This window comes from Fundulus heteroclitus, chromosome 5 (assembly GCF_011125445.2).
Source record: "Fundulus heteroclitus isolate FHET01 chromosome 5, MU-UCD_Fhet_4.1, whole genome shotgun sequence".
Lineage (NCBI taxonomy): Eukaryota > Metazoa > Chordata > Actinopteri > Cyprinodontiformes > Fundulidae > Fundulus > Fundulus heteroclitus.
The window spans coordinates 3,146,555-3,169,779 of record NC_046365.1 but is presented as its reverse complement, the minus strand read 5'-3'; the positions used below and the strand labels follow the sequence as shown (position 1 = coordinate 3,169,779).

At 40.3% G+C, this 23,225-nt stretch overlaps 1 protein-coding gene across 2 annotated transcripts; it reads right to left on the bottom strand.

Moving 5' to 3' along the window:
* Positions 1-129: 129 nt before the first annotated feature.
* On the bottom strand, positions 130-19,383 carry sp2 (sp2 transcription factor). 2 transcript variants are annotated; one of them, XM_012869811.3, is made up of 8 exons: positions 19,276-19,383; positions 15,231-15,304; positions 10,967-11,704; positions 8,021-8,239; positions 6,290-6,587; positions 5,328-5,505; positions 4,745-4,938; positions 130-3,729 (listed from the first exon to the last, which is right to left on the bottom strand). In XM_012869811.3, the coding sequence occupies exons 1-8, from the start codon at positions 19,319-19,321 to the stop codon at positions 3,629-3,631; spliced, it is 1,848 nt and encodes a 615-aa protein (XP_012725265.2). In that variant the 5' UTR covers positions 19,322-19,383; the 3' UTR covers positions 130-3,628. The 2 variants fall into 2 exon arrangements, with proteins under 2 accessions (XP_012725265.2, XP_021175864.2); XM_021320189.2 differs by lacking the exon at positions 19,276-19,383 and adding an exon at positions 15,534-16,780.
* Between the last annotated feature and the right edge of the window lie 3,842 nt (positions 19,384-23,225).

The window sequence follows — 23,225 nt, the reverse complement described above, 5'->3', positions numbered from 1 at the left end:
GTAGCTGACAAATGAGTTTTAGATTCACAAAATCTGCTTTAGTAAATACAAACTCATATTTTAGTAGCCTCAATCACTTTTGCCGATTTCCAAAAAAGACCCTAATAGGAATTAAAAAAAACATAAGCGTTTAAACTGGTTTGAGCACTTTATTGAGGAGGTGATTAGAAAAGGAGCAAATGTGTGTTAGCACCTTTAATATAGTAGGTTATTTGCTGGTTCCCTGTATTCTCCTGGCAAACACACAAAGTGGCGGTAGAACATTTGGTGACGCTTGTAGAATTCTTCATTTACAGAAATTGAGCACCAGAACTGCTATAATTTGAAAAAAAAAAAAAGAAAAACATTTAATTGCAATCAGCATAAATCTTACAAAATGTAGAACCAAGGGGTTTAATCAGTGCTCATAACATTACGTAACATAAGGTAGAAACACAAAGCAAGTTTTACAAATGTTAACCAGAATTAGACAGAAAATAAGTTAAATACTGGGCGCAGCTGTCTAAGGCATCTCTCATTCAGTTAAAAAAAGAAATCAAAACATATAATACAAAGCAGGAATGACTCTATACAATGTCACAATATATATATATTTATTTAGATATTTTAACTTACAAACTGTACAAGGTTCTTTCCTTCTAGGGTGGCCAAGGCCAACCAAATACCTATGTAACATTTTTATATCCTACATTTACTGATTCAAAAAAACACCTTATTTACAAATTTATGAAAAACATAAATATAGGTCTTATCTTTCCATGTGGACTGCATGTCTTCAGACAGTTTTAAAATATATCACACAAATATTGGCCACCAGCACTACAAAGTCCGTCACCCCCTTGAAGCACTCAAAAGTGCTGTAATGTGACACTAGATTTAGGTTCAAATCCTCCTGCTGTGACCCCTTCATTCTTTTGAATGATTAGTACGACACCGCCATCTATTAGTAATCCTGATTTAAAAACACCCTGTAAGGAAACTTAACATAGATGAAATAATTGATCCTTAGTGGCTTCCCTTGAACCCAAGGTGTGTAAACTGTGGACCAGTCATTCAATGTTAGCAACTGGTATTCAACTTTAGGCTACTAGAAAAAAAAGCCGGCATATAATGTGCATTATCAAAAATGCACAACATATATATTGAGAGCAGGATCTTCTACTGCGGAACCTCTGAGCTTTAATGTGGAATAGCAAACTGTTACAAAATATAGCCATGTAAAGTGGGGGAAAAAAACAGATTTTTTTTGCATCTTGTGACATGATTGTCGAATGATAAAAAAAATCCAATCAGAAATTTTAAAAAGCAAGGGCTAGGAATTTGTAGGTCAAAAGTATGTAGTGGAAAAAAGTCTAATAAAAGTGGAATTCTGGGGGCTTATTTATAAAAATGAACAATATGAAGGGCAAGCTAGCTTGGGTGCTGGTCTGTTTGACCCTACGCCATTTCGTACCTTTGGTCGTTTTCTACCAAACTTTTTTTTGTGGGTGCGACATAGAGTAATCTGCAGTAGGACATTTCGTACCAATCATGAGTCAATTTGTACACGCTTTGACACCTAATGATTTAAAGTAATTTTCCAGATTCTCCTCATTCTGCTTTAAGAAAGGAAATGTTGATTTATCCAATAAATAGCATCTATTAGGAAGAGGCTATTTAAAGTAGTTCTTGTTTAATAACGTGTCACAAACTGTCATATTTAGAAAGGCCAACGGGCCCAAACATGATCAGAACCAAAATAAATGCAAGTAATAATACAACTTCTTCAGAAAATAACTTTAAATTAAAGTAAACCATACAAGGAATATGGATATTTTTTGACCATCTTAATTAGTCTTAAAAATACCACAATAAGAAATAAACTGATTTGCAATGGTCTGTGTACAGGTACAACACGAGGATGGGAAAAGATGAAATGGCAAAATGTGGGGGAAGCACTGGGAGTAGGATTTAGCAAAGCAGTGACCTGATGTGGAACTGGCTATCATTTACAACTGTGTACAGATCTTCACCCAATCATCACTCTTTATTCTACCAAAAGTATTTTTAGCAGTGTTGTTAAAAATGCCTTTGTGGTTTATAACACAATCTTACATACAAAGGCTAAGAATATAGTAGAAATTACACAAGTTGTATGAAGTCTGAAACTCACCAGATTAAGTAAAAGTAAAATGAATGGAGGGATTTTAAGGTACCAATCGTAATGAAATCTGATGCCTCAGATGTAACCGTACCCAGATTCTTGTCTGAATCCCACAGTGGAGAAAACAGAAGGTTTGAGCCATTTACCCAACATGGTCATTAGTTCATCTCTAATACTTTACCTAAATTCATTCTTTACAACCGTTTAAATTAACTCAACATTTCAGAACAACCTTGTTTGGCTGAATGTGCTAAAATGATTCTGTGAAGATATGTCATTTCACAGCAGACTGTTTCTGTATTTTAAACATGACTGACAAGCTTCCACTCAATGCTGATCTGGTTGTTCTAAGTGTGGTTGGCCACAGAAGTTTTTTTCACTCAAAGTATGATTTTTGTTTTGTTTTAACTTTCATGTTATTTTAGTCTCACTCCAGTTTCTTGACATGCTTGGAATTAAAACTTTTGCGTTTTTGCTTTATGATGATGTTGTCATATGACAGGAGATCACAGCATGCCACCTCTGCACTGCTAAAGCAATTTAAATTGGAATCCTGATCAATTGTGCACTTTCATGTCAATTATATCCCATCCCAAATTCCTTTGCTCATCTTTAAATCAATTATGTTTTCGTATTGCTACTTTCAGATCAGTCTGAAGCACTAATTAGTCGTAATCACTGTACTGTTTTACTTAAAGCAGATCTACTGGCCCCTCTTGTTTGTAGATTCCTAAACATTTTAAATTCATAATAAGGACACGGTGACTCCGTTCTGATGCTTCCCGCTTTGTATCAATCCAGCAAATTAAAGATGGCTTTTATATGGAAAGCTCTGTTTAGCCTAAATCTAGTCAAGCTAATCAGAGTGTAAGATTTCATTAAAATGTTTACCACCATCATCATCATTAATAATAATAATATTATTATTATTAGGGGAGCCTGTTATTTAACATGTAGTACATAAAACAGTGGATGTCAACTAAGAATTTTGACTTTGATTTTCCTAATTATTACAGGGTAAAATGACAAAAAAATAAAAAAAAAATCACATTATGAAAGGCCGGCAAAAAAAATATTGCACTGAGATATTTAATTTGGGAAATGTATGTTTGGACTTTTGAGACAACAGAGCTAGGCTCTGTCACAGCCGTCCCATTTGCATGTTAGAATCATTCTGTGTGGGTCCTTTCTTCACACACGTTCACAGTAAAGATAGGGAGTCTGGGATCTGAGACTGGAGCCACGCTGTCCCAAGCTGCAACATTCAAACTGGGCTCTTTTCACTCTTTAAAAGCAACTTTTCAAAAATTTTTAAACCTAAAACTCAAATGGACTGGGATTAATAACTTTGCTGGATCAGCCTGAAGTCCTCATGGGGGGATTTCTTTCTACAACATGTCACAAGAGTATCCTGAAGGAGTGAGAGGGGTTTTCCTTCCTCTAGCAAAGTTCTGGGTATTTCAGTAAAAACCTCTTAGAGTGGGCTCATAAGTTCTTGGTATTTATGTGAGTTTTGTAATGCTTTGTCAGGTGGTCGCTCCTCATGAAGCGTTTCTTACACTGATTGCACTCGAAGCGTTTGTCTCCTGTTAAAAAAAACAACAACAAAGAAAAAAGATGAGGAATGGATTTAAGCATACATTTTAGAGCGTACAGGCTTTGTCCTTTGTACATTTGATAAAAGTGATCTTAAAAATAACATCACAGTGAAATCTATTTCTAAAATAACCTATTTGGCTTACATTTGAAATACTGAATGAATTGATTCAGAATTGGGACACAGAGCTCAGCAGCCTTCAGCGCGACCATGAGTCGTGCTAGCATTTCCACTTGAGAGGAGGAAGGCAGAGGAGCGGCAGCCCCAGATCAGCCTCCCTGTATCGGCTCAAACAGGAGCCAGACACCAGAGAAGCCGCAGAGCTCAAACACCCAATATTCAACTTAAAATTAACATCACCACGGTCACTAAAAAGCAGCTCTCCACTGCGGTGAGCTGGAGCTCACTGCATGTGCTGCGGCTGTGCAGACAGACAGCTCTCCACCGTGCGGCGGTCTATGCGACTGTTTTATTTATTTATTTTCTCCCTGTGTAGAAATGCACCACCAGATTAAAGCCTTTGGTCAGCTTGGCCTTTACTGTCTGACATCCTGCAACACAAACACTTCACCAGCCATAAAGTCATAATAATGGATCTGCAGTGGAGTGTTGCGCCGAGAAGGGAGGTGTGGATTACTGTTAATCATATTAACAGTAATATTATTTATGACAATTTACATCTCAGAAAACAGCACCGGTTCCATTAGAACTCCAGGACCTGTTCCAGAGCGGCTGCAGGAACAGGCTGCTGAAAACGCTCTGGGCTTCTCATACTGCCTTTATGAGCTTACTGAACTACTCCCATCAGGCAAATGGTTGCAGGACTTCAGAAACTCAACCACCTGACTGCTCCACAGCTTTCTACCTCAAGCTTTGTATTTTGTCAGTGTATTTTACATGACTGTTATTATTTTTATGTCATGTTTTTTGAGCCATCTGTGTATTTCATTATCTATGCACTAATGTTTGCACTGTTACAGATCTGTGAGAAATGCTGTGTCTACCTGTGTGCGTCCTTGCATGCCTCTGCAGCTCGTCGCTGCGTGTGAAACGTTTCCCACAGAAAACCCAGTTGCAGACGAAGGGCCTCTCCCCGGTGTGCAACCGGACGTGTGCTCTGAGAAGCGATGTTTTCCTGAACGTCTTCTCACAGCCAACGACGTGGCAGATGTGTTTCCTTTTCCCCACCTCCCCGGGCCTGCACAGCAAACATTGAGAAACATCCTGAGTATCAGAGAAAGTTCAGGATAAATGCCAACAGGCTGCAGCTTACATTCACATTCAACATAATTAGCTCAAATAAGTCCATCTACTTCCAATCAATTAGCCATATATAAACATGCTACCCTAGTGTTGTTCATTACCCACCACATTACAACCACAGGTTTCACGTTGGAATGTGGTGAAATGCGTAAAAGTAGATGGAAAATCATAATGGTTGTATTTCAGTTTTTAATTCAAGTGTGGGGTGCATTTGAATTTCGCCCAACTTTTGGATCTGACACCTTTAAATTAAATCCAGAGCAACAATCAGAAACCATGTAATTAGTAAAATGAGTCCATGTCTGTGCAATTTGATCTCAGTACCTCTTGTCTGCATCTTTACAGTTGGGGCACGTACAGGCCATGCGGCGTTTTTTCTCCCCAGGCTGACTGGGCAGCTCCAGCGTGAGAGTCTGGTCTACCTGGATGGAAGGCTGGCCCTGAGCTGTTGCCAGCTGGAGGCCTCCTCCATGCATCGTCTGCACTGTTAGGTGCTGCTGGCCTAATACACACACACACACACACACACACACAGAATGTAAGATGCACAGCAGGATCCCTGTTACAGTTGAAAAACTTCCTTTAAGAAATCTCTTTAGAGCAAGTGTTAAAACATTTATATTGTACTTTAAATGTGTTTTTTGTTGTTAACTGACTATATTTCCTATATACACTGTATAGCATTTCATGTGTAATGTAAATAGGCTGGAGTCTTTTCCACTGTTAAGTTTTTTCCCCACTGTGCAACATTTATTTACTCTGGTATCTACTTTTTACCTTTTACTCTTGGTGGTACTTCAGAGCTAATTTTAAATTAGACTAGTTTGTTTTCTTCTTTTTAATTGCTAATAATTGTGTGTCTTTGCCACTATCCCCCAAATTTCCCAACTATGACACAATAAAGGAATTAATATATTATTTCATCTATAAGGAACTTAGCTGCAGCCATTTAATTGCTTTAGGAGTCAATATTTTCTTTATCCTTAAATATCACAAATATCAACTTTCAGCTCACATGGTTTAAACTGATATCACCCCCCCCCCCCCCCCCCACCCCCCACAAACAGCCATGCAGACACACACTCATAACAAAGGGGAGACAGACCAACTGAGCCAACGCTCACGTTTTGGGACAATAGGAGGAAACTGGAGTACCCAGAGAGAACCCCCCTCTTCGTACGGAGAACATGGAAACTGCATGCAGAAAGAGTCCAGGCTGGGATTCAAACCCAGCGCTGCCAACTGCCCCAACGTGCAGCTAGAAATTAGGACCCTTATTAGCTTACCTCCTGCATTGGTGATGGTGACAGGAACCCCCTGGACTTGGACCCCATTGATGCTGATGGTCTGCACTGCTTGTGCTGTAGAGGACAGTTGTGACGGACTGAATGCTATCATTCCTCCTGCTGGGGCGATCTTTGCCAGGGTGCGCTCCTTTCTTGCCCCAGTCGGCGTCCTCTTGCTGCTGGCAGGTGGCGGTGTGGGGGGAGTGGGGGCAACAGAGGTGGTGGGGCTTGTTGACTTTGAGCCTGGGTCTTGTATTTGAACTGTCTGCCATTCACCTGAAGCTGTTTTGAAGATGATCTAAGAAAAGTAAATTTCAAAATATTAAAATGAGAAATGCAGTGGGCCATGAGCTGATTTACAGAGTTTTAAAATCAGATTTACTTGCGAGGGCTGGGCCACAATAATGAGTTCACTGGTTTAATCAGTAAGTTAAGGAAAAGAGGTTAATGGTACAAATTGATCTGAAGACCGAACCTCACGTGGAAATCTGTTAATTGGTGGCAAGGTTGGACAAAAGTTCATGGATTATTTATCTGTAGGTAAGTACCCAGAGCAACAGAGGACTAAGAATGAGAGAACAGCTCAATGCTAGCCCTTCCCTCACCTGTTTCTGTGCACTGTCGGCACTTTTCAGTCTAATAAGAAAGAAAAAGTCAGCCTGTAAAGCAACTCACTGCAGCCTGGCTACCCAAGCTGGTACTTTAAGGAATCAGCTAATATCAGCTTTTTAAGACTCCAAATGTTCTAATAAAAAACAAAAAAAGGCTAATATTTAGTGCAATATGTACATTTCTTCAAAAGCTACTAATAAATATAATTTATAAATGTAATTTCTTTAATAAATCTTATATTTTTTGTCTTCCTACACATTAACACAACTACATCTGTTCAAGGGATCCACGATTAGCTGAACATGTTGGCCTAAACATTTCCTATTAAATTACAATTGCTGTTTGTGATACACGCTTAGTTAATGATGCGGTTAGGTACTAATGGACTGGAACCTACAGAGTTATCCAAGTTGGTCTTTATCGTATTGCATTTGACTGGTGTACATTTAGACAATGCTACATGGTGTCGCTGTTGGCGGTGATTTCAAAACAAAACACTGCAATAGTGAGGTGAGTCTTCATCGTGTCCCTGATGAAAAAAAAAAAGGTAGAGTGCAATGGGGAAAAGCTGTTGGAAGAACTCAACTTCCGAAGGACCCGCATTTGTGCTCTCAACACTTCTCTCCAGAAGACTTTGAGTCATTTTTACCAACAAAATTAATGACAAGTGGGCGTTACCATCGCAAGCTAAAACCAACTCCCATGCCAACTATTTTTATCCATAAAGCTCTTAAACCACGCCTCCTTGCAAGCAAAAGACACTGGGCGACAGGCGACACAGGAAGTCCTTTTAAATAATGAAGGTACTGGCACCGCCGCTGGTATCGAATGTGAAACAAACAGGTGGTAACGGACCAAAGACCGGACTGATCAGCAACGGTAAACATCATAAATCTACAAATTACAAACATAAAACAATTTTCGTACTGTTTTACTCCTACTAGCACGGTACGTTTTCACCCTGGTGTGTTGAGTGTCATCTCGTATGAAAAAAATACATACATAGTACAACGACTAATAAAGCTAGCAGTAAACATGTCTGCCCTACATTTTGCGACGGCTTCCTGTCAGCCGTGTAGCAGTACAGGTGTGGAAGTGACAGAAGGTTGGAGACGATACCTGGGTCGGTGTTGGTTCTGGAGGAGTCAGCTGCAGAGTTGGAGAGATGGCCTGTTTCTGTGGGACAGGAGGCAACGTGGCAGAAGCAGCCTTCACCACTTTCAATGCTTGCTGCGGGATCTGAATGAGCTGAGACTCTGTCTTAGGCTGAACCACCTGGACCTGCTGCACCATGGCTGGCTGGCCAGGACTCTGCACTATCAGCAAATTGTTCCCCGCCTACACAGAAGGACAGAAAACTGTATCATTTGATGCCAGGACACTTGGCTTTAAGCTTAGATATGGGGCAAGGACAATGAAAAGCAAAGAAGACTAAAACTCAGCTAGAACAACTGAACGCTGGTACTGAAACAATCCTTTCTAAATCCAGGTTTCACCTAAATCTGACAAAGATGAACTGTATTACTATTAGAAAATAGGAAATGGAGATTTATTTTCAGCTGATTTTTTTTTTCTACAGCTAACATCTCTTTACCCTAAGAAACCAACAAGAGCCTCAGCTTTAGGTGTTAAGCTCCTGTTGAGAGCAGAGATGTTGCCTCCAACAGAAAAGCTCCCCAAGTGGATAAACAGCAGATTGTGTATTACAGATAAAGATAGATAAAGATGACCAGTATATTTCTCTCCGGAGCGATGGAAACAAGCCATAAATTGTTACGCTTCCGATTGGGCGAACAAAACCTTTTTTGTGGCTCTTACACAAATAACCCTTTTCTTTCATTCTCAGTTGTTGCGCCTCAGTTTTGTTGGTCTCACTTGTGTATCTATGCTGTGATTATAGTAGAAACTGTGCCGTCTGGAAACAGTCTCCTCGGAGTTTTGGGTAACAAGAAATAAAATAAAAAAGCATTCGCTGAAACTAAGATTTGCTTCGAAATGCAAACAGTGAAGTGTAAACACTGCAAATTTAGGCAAATGAGGGACTGGCCCATCAGGGTCAGTCACGTCACCTCTATCTACAAGACTTTTGTCGGTGAAACTTGCCAATGCTTATTGTGTGTTTGGAATCTAATTATTGACAGTACGGTAATTATAGATGAGACAAAGGAAATCCAAATATAGATAACCACCCAGTGCAGAAAGTTAATCAACTATATAAGATTTAAAATATGACCCAAAATAAAACGGGACATAAGAGGATGCCAGTGTTTAGTAATAGAATAGTTAAAACTAAGTTACTAGCTCTTAACAGTGCTCCAAAAACACAACATAGAAACAGAGATTTCACCTTCTGCATCCAGACAGTAAGCTCTGACTGACTCGATATTTTTCTGGCTGATATTTTTAAATATCCTATTAGGGTTGTCAAAAATAATCAATATCTCAATATAATCCATACCAAAAAATGTAATTATTCAAAGATACTCACTTGCATAAAAATCAATATAAACTGACCCGTTTACATCTGCCCAAATTGCAATCTCCCTGCAGCAGCGCTGCCCCTCCTCTGCCTGCAGCTTCGTCTGATTATAACTATGATCTGCTCCTGGAAGTTTAAAACTTTGCTAACAACATACTGAGCAACCCTCTTTAGACGACACAGCAAACACAAATAACATTGTTTGGAGGAATTTTCCCTGTAAGGCAGACGTACAGGAAAAACTAAATTAGCCACGCTAACTCTACAAGCTAATGCTATGACACTGACATTTGAGAGCAACATAAAAAGTTCAGTAAAGTTCTGTATTTGCAACAATGAAGTAATAAACCTCCTGGACAACATAATCTATTTAAATACTAGCCCACAGACACCAATAGCTCAATGATGTGGTTCTGTCAGTCTGAGATCCTTGTCAGGATGCGCTTCCATGGTTTGCAGCTTGGAACCACGCAATGCTCTGTGCTACTGCAGCATAACCCAGGAAAATGTTATTCAGCTGATGAATTAGTCTGCTCATAAATGCTGACTCAATGAAACAGACTATTAGTTCTCCATTTAGTTGTAAAGCAACTGGAGGCTAATGTGGTGAATGACAACACAGGTAGTGGTGGAGCCAGACTGAAGATGACAGTTGGAGCAGAGAAACGAAAAAACTGATCACTAGAGAAAATCTGATGTAAAATTACCAGAAAGGCAGAAACGGTTCAGGGCTGCTGCTAAATATATTTGCACGGATAAAAGATCCTTGTTTATATTGTAATAAATCTGCTTTCTACGCACCAGAAACACATTTGTTTTGAAACAGAATATATTTCAGTTTAGAATGATTCTTAATTTCTCCCTCAGTTGTAAAAATTTATTGTATTAACATTAAATTAACAGGCCAATGGAAGCACATTGTAGCGCACTAGTCAAGATATGTAAAATAAGCAATTATAATAAAGTGAAATAGTTGCACAACTGAATGAAAGGAGCATACTTCCTTGACTTTGTAGATGTCACCAACTCAGACTTTTACTTGAATAGTATTAAGAAGTAGCGCTACTCTTACTTGAGTAAAATCTAAGGAAACTACCCACTGTGGGTAAATTCACAGAATGGAAAATAGGGTTGTTTTAACCAAAAGTGCCGGGGTGGGGACAACATTGTAAATAATATTGTTATTGTTATTTACTGTGCTGTTTTTGAATTTAAAAGCATAAATAAAAATCGGTTTCATCATTACTGTGTATAAACAATTTCTTTTATTCATGCTGGTTAAATGTCCCTCAAGGATTGCCATAGGGCAGCCAGGCATTAAGCCAACTGGTGTTTTCTACAGAAGCGTTGGGGGAAAAAGGGTCGATTTTACAGTACATATCTTACCTATTGCTCCTTTAAATTTTAATTTTCCTATGACAACGACAGCAATACTTAGTTTCTACACATACATCCCTGTGCCATTAAAACCACACTGCTCAACAGACACACTTGTCCTGAAATTAAGCTTTTGCCAAAAACCGGGTTCAGTGAGTACATTTATGAAGTAGAATAAGAAAAGGGCAAAAATATGAAGTAAGTTTAACCTGTATTATGTTATCACCAGCTTCAATTAAAATGGTCTCCATCTGCTCTGGTGGTGGTGAGGCAGCCTGTGCAGGAGGTGGTGGAGGTTCAGCAGGCAGAACCACTTTCTTCTTCCTCCCTCGTCGTCCCTTTGCAGGTGTGGCAGGGGAAGCAGCTGTCTCTGTGACCACTGCAGACCCACCCACTTCTCCGGTTGCAACATTGAGGGGTAGAGTGAGCCCACTGGGTAGCTGCATCACACTTGTAGCTGTGTTGTTTGGCTTCCGTACCTTGAGCGAGGGTTTAATGGCTACAGTCTTCTGTGGTGTGACTGGCGTTGCAGCAGCAGCGGGGGCTGGCACAGTCATAGGAGTGGTAATGATGGCCTGGTTAGTGCCTGGGATCAGCTGGATCTGACCTCCCTGTGGCATCATCTGGATTTGTGGCATCACCTGGTACTGGATGTTGGTAGGGCCAGACGGGTTGGTGCGTGCAGGGCTCTGTTGGATTGTAAGGACAATGGGACTGCCGGGAGCTGAGGGTCCCAAGCCAGCAGGGAGCTGGATCACATTGCCCTTCGCTGAAAGAAAGCCCAGGTTTTTGGGTGGAGCCGGTGCTATGGGAGCTGGCTTTATGGGCTGGAGCCTGCGAGGTTGCGGCTGAGTTGGAGGAGCAGCGACAGGGGCCTGAGCAGCAGGGGGTCCGATTTTACTGCAAGTGGCAGCCAGAAGGGCCAGAGGAGAAGGCTGCGTGTCCTGCTGTAAGAAATACAGGAAACACATGATAATAAGAATGACTTGAAGTAATTTATTAAAGGGACTATTTGGCTTTTAAAAAATCCAGTATTGCTTTTATAAATACATATTCTAGCAAAGTCTAAAAACATTACATCAAAAATGAAAGCATCCTCATAACTTAGAATTAGCAGTTTATAAATACATAGATGCCAGTGTGCCCACTGAGAGGCATATAACAAGCAAAGATGACCATAGATCATTCTATTTGCTGTTTTCTGTTGAAATGGAGGACCATTCATACTCTTTGGCCAGTGAGAGGGAAGAGAAAGTAACCAAGAAAAGAAAAGGGAATAATAGGAGAAATGACTATATTGGAAGAATATATTACTAAATAGTCTATATTGACACAGCTATTATTAACCAGATGGAAAAAATTAATGAGGAAGCGGGGATTTAAAACGGATGCAGAGGTTGCAGGCTTTCTGCTGGACAGGTAAGTTAATTCAATCTAACAGTGAAGTTTATTTTTGCCGTTATGTTAGAAACAGGACAATTTGGTCCAGCAGCTACTCTGTCCTCCTGACAGAAATGGCTCGGTTGTTCATCTCCCTCTCCCTCTAGTATGTGTGTACGCGGAGGGGCGGAGGGATATCAGTTCACTGTCCGTAGTGCAACAGCAAGACTGGGTCTTTTTACTCATGTTTATAGTCGCTTATTTTAGAGCCCATATAAGCGACCGCATGTTCAGAAACCAGACCGGAAAAAAATCACGACTCATGGAAGCGGACTTGGCAACAGTGCCAAAACAATTTCAGACAATGACCGTAGCTCCTAGCTATTAGCAGTAGCTTGGTACCAAACACATTCAGGACATGTTGATACTGTCACATTTATGATACTTTGCGGCTTCTGTGGTAGTCAGGCTGCTTATAGTTCAGTTAGCACACCACTAGTTGGTGCGCCAGTATGAAAGTTTTACACACTGGGGCTTTAAAGGTAATAGAAGACATACAGCAAAGATATCTGCAGTTCAAATAAACATACAGAGAAAAGTAAGTCCAATACAGATACAGATAAACTTCAAGACATGTAAGAATTTCTAGCTGTAATACTTGTGTCTACTGTTACGGATTATGAGATTGCAGAGACTGGACAGCCCGTCGCGTTGTTGTGTATGAAAGTCCAGTACTGAAGCTGTAAACATCCATCTGCTTTTTAGATTAAATATGTTGAAATATATGTGGTGTTAAATATGTTAAAATAGTTTTGGTTTCAATAGTCTTTTTATTACTACAGAAGTCTACAATAGAAACACCACATTATTCAGGAAAAGAACCTGGGGTGACCGCAGCAGGTCAATTCTTTAACACTATCTCTGGTCCAGGTGATTTCTTAAGTTGCAGGTTAGAAAATTATTCTATACGATTGTTCCTATTAGCAACCATTATGCTCTAAATTCTCTTTTTATTTGTACTCAACAGAATTAAGGGAAAGATATGAGATTTATCATCAAAAACCTAACTCCAGACTAACTTTGTACCCGCGTTAAACGAATGACGTCACCAGGTAATGTCAGGAATTTAAGTTTCACCATGATGCCTGCCTGCCTGCGACACCGGTTTCACTATAACAGAGAAGTTTATTTTGCTGTTATGTTAGAAACAGGGCAGTGTGGTCCAGCAGCTACTCTGTCCTCTTGGCAGAGATGGCTCCGTTGTTCATCTCCCTCTCCCTCTCCCTCTCCCTCTAGGTGGAAACTAGAGCCAATTAGCAAGACCCCCCAGTAAAGGAGTGGCTCTGCAGGTGATGACCACAGACCACTTCTCAGTTCCTCTGCTTTCTGGCTGATGTTTTGGTCACTTTTGAATGCTACGGTGCTTTCACTCAAGTGGTAGCATGAGACGGAGTCTACAACCCACACAAGTGGCTCAGGTAGTGCAGCTCATCCAGGATGGCACATCAATGCCAGCTGTGGCAAGAAGGTTTGCTGTGTCTGTCAGCGTAGTGTCCATAGCCTGGAGGCGCTACCAGGAGACAGGTCAGTACATCAGGAGATGTGGAGGAGGCCGTAGGAGGGCAACAACCCTGCAGCAGGACCGTTACCTCTGCCTTTGTGCAAGGAGGAACAGGAGGAGCACTGGCAGAGCCCTGCAGAATGACCTCCAGCAGCAGGCTACAAATGTGCATGTGTCTGCTCAAACGCTCAGAAACAGACTCCATGAGGGTGGCATGAGGGCCTGACATCCACAGGTGGGGTAATGCTTACAGCCCAACACCGTGCAGGACGTTTGGTATTTGCCAGAGAACACCAAGCCTGGAATATTCACCACTGGTGCCCTGTGTTCCTCACAGATGAAAGCAGGTTCACACTGAGCACATGTGACAGAGTCTGGAGATGTCGTGGAGAACGTTCTGCTGCCTGCAGCATCCTCCAGCAGGACCGCTTTGGCAGTGGCTCAGTAATGGTGTGTGGGGGGGGGGGGGGGGCGCACAGCCCTCCATGTGCTCACCAGAGGTAGTCTGACTGCCACTAGGTACAGAGATGAGATCCTCAGACCCATTGTGAGACCACATGCTGGTGTGGTTGGCCCTGGGTTCCTCCTGATGCAAGACAATGCTAGACCTCATGTGGCTGGAGCGTGTCAGCAGTTCCTGAAAGATGAAGGCGTTGATGCTATGGACTGGCTCATCTGTTCCCCAGACCTGAATCTAACTGAGCACATCTGGGACATCATGTCTCGCTCCATCCACCAACGCCACCATGGCCAATGCATTAGTCCAGGTCTCAGAGGAGATCCCTCAGGAATACCATCCGCCACCTCATCAGGAGCGTGCTCAGGCGTTGTAGGGATGTCATTCAGGAACGTGGAGGCCACACACACTGAGCCTCATTTTGACTTTGTTTTGAGTAAATTACATAAAAGTTGAATCCGCCTGTAGTGTGTTTTTCCACTTTCATCTTGAGTGTGACTCCAAATCCAGACCTACATGGGTTGATAAATTTGATTTCAATTGATCATTTTTCTGTGATTTTGTTCTCAGCACATTCAACTATGTAAAGAAATAAAGTATTTAATAACAATATTTCATTCATTCAGATCCAGGATGTGCAATTTTAGTGTTCCCTTCTTCTTTTTTCAGCAGTGTATATATATCGCGACAGACACCTGATCAACATCAATAGAAAATATGTCCGATAACAATTTCAATAATTCCACTGAACTCCGATCCAGAACCACGTGGCATTCTGGGGGATTTAAGCGGAGAAAAGGCTTTAGCCTCTCAACCTCTCACTGTCAAACTAAGCAAGGTTGGTAGTATATACTTTAAAGGTTATGGTTACATTTAAACAGGGTTAGGGTTACAGTTTAAATTACGTTTTTTCCCCCTGGTTCTTGTTTCAAATAAATAAACAAATCAGTACTCAATACTTATAGATATCAACTGTTATGAAAGTCTTATATCGTGATACATTTTCAGCCATTGCACAGCCCTAAGTAATGAGAACGCCTAGAATAGCAGCTTTTGAGACCAGACAGTTACTTACTTGTGTAGAAGCAGTGGATGGCTGAAGGTATTCACTTGGACTAACAGCAACAGTGGCCATACTGTCGTGTTGTTCTGGAAAACAGAAAGCAGAGTCAGAGACAGGCTGCCTACAGCACATACAGTACCCTGCAAAAGTATTCACCCCCCTGGGCTTTCTACGTTTTGGAACATTTAGGTTATGTGATGGATCTGCCCCACACATACATAGGTACCTGCCAATTTTTAGTTCTTAATTTTGACAAATTAAGAACTGAAAATCGGTATGTACCTATGTATCCACCCCTGTGGTGCAACCAATTACCTTCAAAAGTCACATCGTGTGTGAAATGAAGTCCACCTGTGGACAATCACATATGACCAAAACTTATATCACCATATATTTCTTAATTTAAGTCGATACGATACAATTTTGACATCGATAAACAAAATAAGAGACGTATGCCCACAAGAGATGCCTGTACAAACTGATGACAATATTTTGCCATGTTTATAAGACTCCTCCAATATAACATTTTATAAATATTTGCTCTAAAAAATAAAACACATTAAACACAGAACGTCAGTCAGTGAAAAATGCTGTAATCATTTTGTCGAGCGACGTACAGCGGTCAATAAATTTCCCGTAATTAACTCGAAACACACTATGTGCACGACACGCCGTACTTCTCCTTCGACCCGCATGATGCAACGCTGCCCGCGCTATTCTTCCCACTGGCTGGACAGGCTCTTATCTGGGGTCTATGTTGCTATTGAATGTTGAAAGAAATCAACAATTTTTCATTATGCGTTTATTGCAAGACTTATCGTTTTCACAATCTTTACAATATTATCGTTATTATCGCCTAACTCGAGAAGTAAATCATCTAGATTTCTTAATCAAATCCTCAATAAAATGATTCAATTTCAACTTCTACGTAAAGATTACAAGTTTGCACATCAGCATGTCCTCTGGATGCATTACACTGGGGCCTATGTTGGAAAACTACAGCAGTTAATTCCCACCAAGTTACTCAACTGTAAGCCAGGTGTAGGTAAAAACGTCCACAGTAATTTATGTTATAATTTTCCTAAAAACCAAATGGAACATGGACAAATGAAGCGACTGTCACTCAGAGTTTATGAAGGCAATGATAAAGATCAGAATCAGCTCTATTTGGCAAGCTTGTGCAAATAAACCAGCAATTTGACTTTGGTTCCATGTTGCTCTCAATGAGGACATTTTGAATTTAATATATTTAGAAAAGAGAGAAATGATCAGAAAGGTGCCAATATGCATGGGATCGATATGGGAACTTGGACGGTTCCGTGTTTATCGCTGAGTGGAAGAAACTGTCTCTGGCAGCCGTTTTTTGCTCTGTACCGCAGACCTGAAGGTAAAGTTCTAAACAATTTATGTCCAGGATGTGTGGGCTCTGCACATAAGTAGACGGCCCATGAACTGGTGCTGCCTATTGGAGCTGACATTTCACCACAGCCACCATCTTGGATGGGTCTCACACACCTCTAGTGCATTTATTTGTACTGAGGAAGCTGTTTGCCCAACTAAAATAAATCACAGCTCCCACAGTTTGGTTTGTTACAAACAGCAGAGATGTGGTTATGATACAGGACGCTGTTATACATAAAAAAAAACATGTTTTAATTGTGAAATTTGTTTTTATAGTCTTTAACAAACATTTGGTATTTAATGAATAAATGCGTGTCCTCATACTGAAATACTTTGTTTTATCCTATCTAACAAAGAGACATATGGTATGGCATATTATTAAATATGTAAATAAATACATGCTTTCATGTTGAAATACCTTGTTTTTTAAACAAAGAGAAATGTTGCATTACATATTAATAAATGAATATATTTTATATTTTAATAAAGAAACAAGTTGGATTGTTCATTACATTAATTTTCTTCTCTCTCATACATAAATAACAAGACTGTTACTAAAAGAGGAACCAGTACCAACTATACATAGCCAAATAGCAACTGATGCAAATTTTTTAATCTAAAACTAAAACTGATATTTTTATTGATTACTTTAATGAGTTGTAAGGCTCTGTACTCTATACTTCCACAGTCATATTTGCTTTAAAGGTTAAAAAGAAATCATATATGCTCCAATTTACACCCTGAGAGCAAACTACAGCTCATTCAGGTTTACCTGACAGCATATGGCATGGTCTGGCAACTAGTTGGAGTAAGGAGCTAGAGATGATGAAGAAAAGTTTTTGGTTCAGGCCAATCACATTGCTGTATTGCTGCTATAACATCTGTTTTGTCAGAATCCACAATTTCATCTTTAAAAAGGGGAACAGCAAGAAGTGCCTTGACCAGCGTAACTTGTGGTTTCTCTGCTGCTTCCATTTTCATCTGATACCATGATTGGCTAAAACCAACCTTTGGTTGGTAGGCAGGCAGTAGTTGTTGTTTTGTCCAATCACTCGGGGAGTTCTGCTGAATGTCCCTCCTTTCCCCGAATGGATTCAATGGGAGCAGGTCCAGATTGATAATGTGCAGAATAGAGAGTGCTACACATTATCCATGTGGCTCGCCAGTAGAGGTGGACAATAATTCAATATTAATATATCGCAGTATAACTTTATTCAATAACGGGGATGTGCCATTTCCAATAATTGAATACACAATTACAGCCTATGATTACAGCATTTGTCAGCGACTTATGTTCCGGGTTTTATTTTTTAAACCTAATATTTATGAAATATTATATTGGAGGAGTTTTATAAACATGGCAAAATAATTGTCATTGGTTTGTACAGGTATCTGTTGTGGGCATTCTTTGCAGTCTTTCTGAGGCTTTTATTCTGGTTATATTTATATTGTAATAACACTGTATTGACCACAAATATGAAATATACTGTGATATTTTTGGCCATATCCTCCAGCCCTACTTGCCATGTTATCCTTCTGCATCTTCCTTCGAAAAACAGATAATATGGGTCATTTTCCTCTGTAAAGTCAGACCTTTTTGGATGTTTTTAGGGGTTTGATTATCTTGTGAAACCAGCACCAAAAAATTAGGTGTAATTTTACCTGCACTTTATAGCATGAGTCCTAGTTCTGCATTACCCTCCCCATTGTTTAATTTCCTTCTCTGTACTTTGTTTCCTCATTTTAATTCCACAAAGTATTTTCCCTTAAGGCATCCAAATAAGAAACACCGCCCCTGACTGCAAAGTAGGGTATTTCAAAACAAACCCGCTGTTTTGTCCAGGATTCAACGTCACATAAAATGTTACCATAGCATTGTGGATCGACAGAAGAGATCGTGTGTTTTCCCCTCTTTGTGCTTCTGTGCTGCATTAATGTTTGTCACAAATCCAACTTTTAACATTATAAGGAAATACTCCTACAGAAACCTCGCAGTTTTGCTGTTCGGCAAATAAATAAATAAATAAATAATATATATATACACACACACTACACTCAAGTATTGTAACTCAGCAATCCGTAAAGGAAATACCACTTTAATCGTTCTTGTGAAGAGTGCGCAACCAGAACACTTAATACCAGACTGTGGACTCATAAACAGCGCCAGCCTCCAACCCAAGCAGCTGGGTTAGTTTGCTCTGGGCGAGCTGCTAACGTTAGCAAGCAAGCGCCAAGCTAGCAATTCAGCTGGAAAGCTCCGGCGGGTTTAGCCTCTTTGCAACTTCCCTCCACTGTAACACGATCCGCAATTTAAACTCAACTAGCACCATTAAGATGTCTGACCGATGTACTCGGAGGAAGAGTAACCGGATGCAAGCAAAAACAGGGAGATAAGTGAACCGCCAGCAACATAGGTCTGCTTAGCATTCTAGCTAGCCGAGTCGCAGCTAGCCAGTGAAACTCTTTGATAACGTTAGAGGAAAAAGGCAGCCCTTTTCCGGAAGTTCGTGGCTCATTCTAGTGCATAAAACATAACCAGCTCTGTTAAAACACAGTTATATGTGCACATCACGCTTCGTGCTTTTCTCCCCAATAACAATACACTGTTTATAAAGTAGAATGCAATAGAAACACCAATGTTTTCATTCCTACCCACCGCTCATGACGACATTCGCTCTCCGCAGCCCAGAAAAGCAAACCATGAAGGAATCCGCCCGCGCAGCTGCCCCAATCCACGGCCAGGAGCGGCCCGAGTGACAGCCACATCCACCAATCGCCTTCAAGTAAATTCCTGACTGAACTGCATTACACCAATCCCGAAAGGGTGTCTCTGTTCGTGCCACGGCTCGGCCAATAGAATGCTGCTTCGGCGCTCATTGGGCGGTTCCTGGAGGATAATCCAGTAACCTATTGCATGAGATTACTCAATCAGTGACGTGGATGGCGACCAATGTGATGTTGGAGGGGCAGTTCAAGCGAAGCCAGAATGACAACCGTGTGGAGCAATTAACGTTAAGGTGCTCTTTTGTGACCTGTTTAAACGAGCTCAGGCGCAATCCTCAACAGCAAACCCGTATGTGCAGGACCACACAAACTATATTTACCTACTAAACTACGGATACATTTGTCAAAATGTGTTCAAATAACATAGGTTTAATTTAGGATTATATCGCTACACAATAATTGTGCATATATGATAGCCCAGAACATTGAAGATTAATAACTATAAACCCAGAACTAGAAACCTTTTTTTTCTTAATTAAGGCGATTTGTACAAAAGGACACTCTGGTATGTAGGGTGACTTGCAAAAGGGTCCAAATACTCTACATTTTCACAATTTAAAAACCTAACAACAGATTTCCGCGCAGTTTATTGGGATTCCGTGCGACAGCCTAGGATCAAACTCTGTCCTACCCAGTCTGGCCCAGGCCACATTTTATGTGGCGCCCCCTTCCATCAGCAATTTAAAATATGTTTACAAAATAAATTGAACGTCTTTGTTTTTACCACTGTCTTTAATTAATAAAATAACATGTCAAGCAATTTACATCCTTGACAAAAAAAATATAGATATCCTTACCACAGAAGACAAAATCCCACAAATAAGTGAATAAATAATCAGAATAGTGATGAATTGTTAATACAACAGTCAACATCAAATTTAAATAACCACAAAGCTTGCACACTATAATTCTATACATAAACTACATTTACACTATACAATAACTATGTACACAGTTTAATTAAAAAAATACCTGTTGTTGTAACTCACATTATGCAGGTTTCATAAAGGAGTTGTTGTTGATAATGATGGCAGAGGGCAGGGAGAATCTCCTGCAGCGATCTGGTTTACAGCAGAGGTGAAGCCTTTAACTGTAGACACTCTTCATTTTGAGAACAATTCTTTGTGAAATCATCTCCAGAGGGTCTAGAGGAGTCCCCTGAAAAGAGCTGACCTTCTTTATTAGCTTGTTGACCCTTTTTAAGTTACTGACTCTGATGTGGCTATTCCAAGAGAGGACAACGAAAGAGCTCAAACTCTCCACAACAGTTTTATAGAAAAAATGAAGCATCTTGCTGGAAACGCTGAAGGACCTACGCTTCCTTTGAACTACAATCTTCTCTGTAACTTCTTGTAGACAGATCCACAGTTGCATTTCCAGTCAAACAAAACCAAAATGACTATATCCAACTAACTATGGACAAAAACAGACACATTTTACAGACCTGTAGCTGTGCTTCGTATCACTGTATCCACTGGAGTGGTAAACTACGCCACTACCTACCCAACCTCAACTCTTCTGCTACAGCTGTACTTTCCTAGATCTTCTCCCAGAAAGGCCTTTTATAAATGTGGTATTATCATCTCTAGTAATATTCTTGGGCATTGCTTTGTATTTGAATTTGTTAGCTTTTACATTTTTAAGAGTTGATAGTAATAACTGGAATTTATATAATTATATTGAAGGTGAATTTCTTTTCCTATTTTGTGGCATCCCTTGAAGGCCACAGCCCTTAGTATTTGCCTTTATTGCCTAATGGGCTCTGGGTGCTCATTCTCAAGTACTAGCTCCAATGTATCATTCATTTTCAAATTAAAGTACCAATATTTTTGGTTTTCAAAATCAATTCAAAAAAAAGTGAGAAGAGTATACTTCTCATTTCTTTCCATAAATTATCTAATTATGGCCAATTGATTAAGTAAAATAATTACCCCTCAGAATTGGTTTTGGATGGATTGGAGACTGGTAGGGAAAAGAATTAAATGTATTTGATAAGATTGATAGGATGTTTTTAATGCATGGCAGCAAGTAGGATTGTTAGTTGTTACAATTAATATTCAACCATTCATGAGGCATTATCCCTTCTCTACACGTTGCTTAAATATAGGCATTAAAAGGGTAATTTAAAGGTTGACAGAAGCCAAAAATCTGAAAGAAGGTTCTATGGTCAGACGAGACTTTATTTGAACTTGTGGGCCTTAATGCAAAATGCTTTTTGTAGAGGAAAACTTTACCCTACACACACACACACACACACACACACACACAGCATTCCCACTGTGCAACATGGTGGTGGCCGCATTATGCTGTGGGGTGGGGTTATCCAGCAGGGACAATGAAGTTAGTTGGAGTTGAATATAGAGACATTTTGGGAGAAAACCAAAACGGCTTTAGAAATCTCTGCGTTTGCAATGTTTAAATGTCATTACTTAAATGTAAAATAGCATCATCAACCTACATTGATAACCAAGAGTAAGCCAAACATGTCAAACTGTCAGTCAAACAGTACATGACACAAGCGTGGAGCACAAAATTATTGCTCCATTAAACATTAATGTAAATCATTTAGACTGGACGTGTTCGTCACAGAACAACAGAGACACACAGAAGGGTCATTTGGGGACATCATTTCACCAAACAGTCATGTTTTTGGACTGTGGGAGGAAGCTGGAGTACCCTCTCATGCAAACTACATGTAGAAAGACCCCTGTCAGGATCTGAACCCAGGACCTTTGTGCTGCAAGGCAACCGGGCTACCAACTGATCTGGCTGGACCAAGTGTCTCATAAAATAAACAGCAGTCATACTGAAATGCCAGTATGTCACATCTAAAGATATTTGGGGATTTTTTTCCCAGTGAAAACATTTCTCTGGTCTCAGATCTGTCCCTACCAAACATTTCTAATCTAGTTTATCCATGGATGGAAATTTTCCTGGACTGTTTAATCTGTCAATTGTTGGGGAGGCAATTGGGGCAGTTTTGGTCCAAATATCATCTCTATGGTCTCTATCTCGTTTCACAGCTTTTGGAGGTGTTTGCTCTCTTCTTGGTGCCTCTATCAGGCTTGGTTCTAGACACAATCCACAGTCTAATGGACAAACTGAGAGACTTTACCACCAGTAACAAAATTGCCTCACCGTCTGCTTTCATCAAAACATGCATTTAAACAGGATTTAACATGGTCAGCTTCTCCTATGAAGTTCACCAACTGTCGTCAGATTGAACCTCCAGTGATTTGCCAAGGTCAAAGAGTCTATTCCTGACATACCTTTGACATTTAGGGTCCTTTGCTCCACATTTTCAGCCTATTTTTTTCTTCTTTTGATTATTAGACTGAGACTGCCAGGGTCCAATGGGATTCATCTCACCTTGTACAAAGTCAGACGAACTTTATCTGGGAGACTTCTCCTCTTTAGACCCCATCCATGCCCCCACTTATCCAAGATTAGCCAACATATCCACTCAAAAGGCTGTTTGTTAAAAAAAGCCCTGTCTTCACTAACATTTAAATGGCACCCTCTAACTGGTTGCTTGGACTTGGGAAAGATTTAAACACTGATGGAGTTTTTTTTCTTTGCTGTCAACAGGAGATTCTGACATGATTCCTGCAGTGCCACTGTTGGCCTTTAATACCACGGAGAGGCTGTCAGTCCCGTCTGTCCTCAGCATCAGCTGAGCGTGCCCCCAGCACTTTCAGCCTACGAGGCTATGATTAGCTGTCTCTCTTTTGCTCACTCTTGCAGAATCATTGCACATCCACAATGCACTTCTTATACAGGCCTTTCTCAAAGAGTGCACTTAACCGTAATGCAAAGATCACT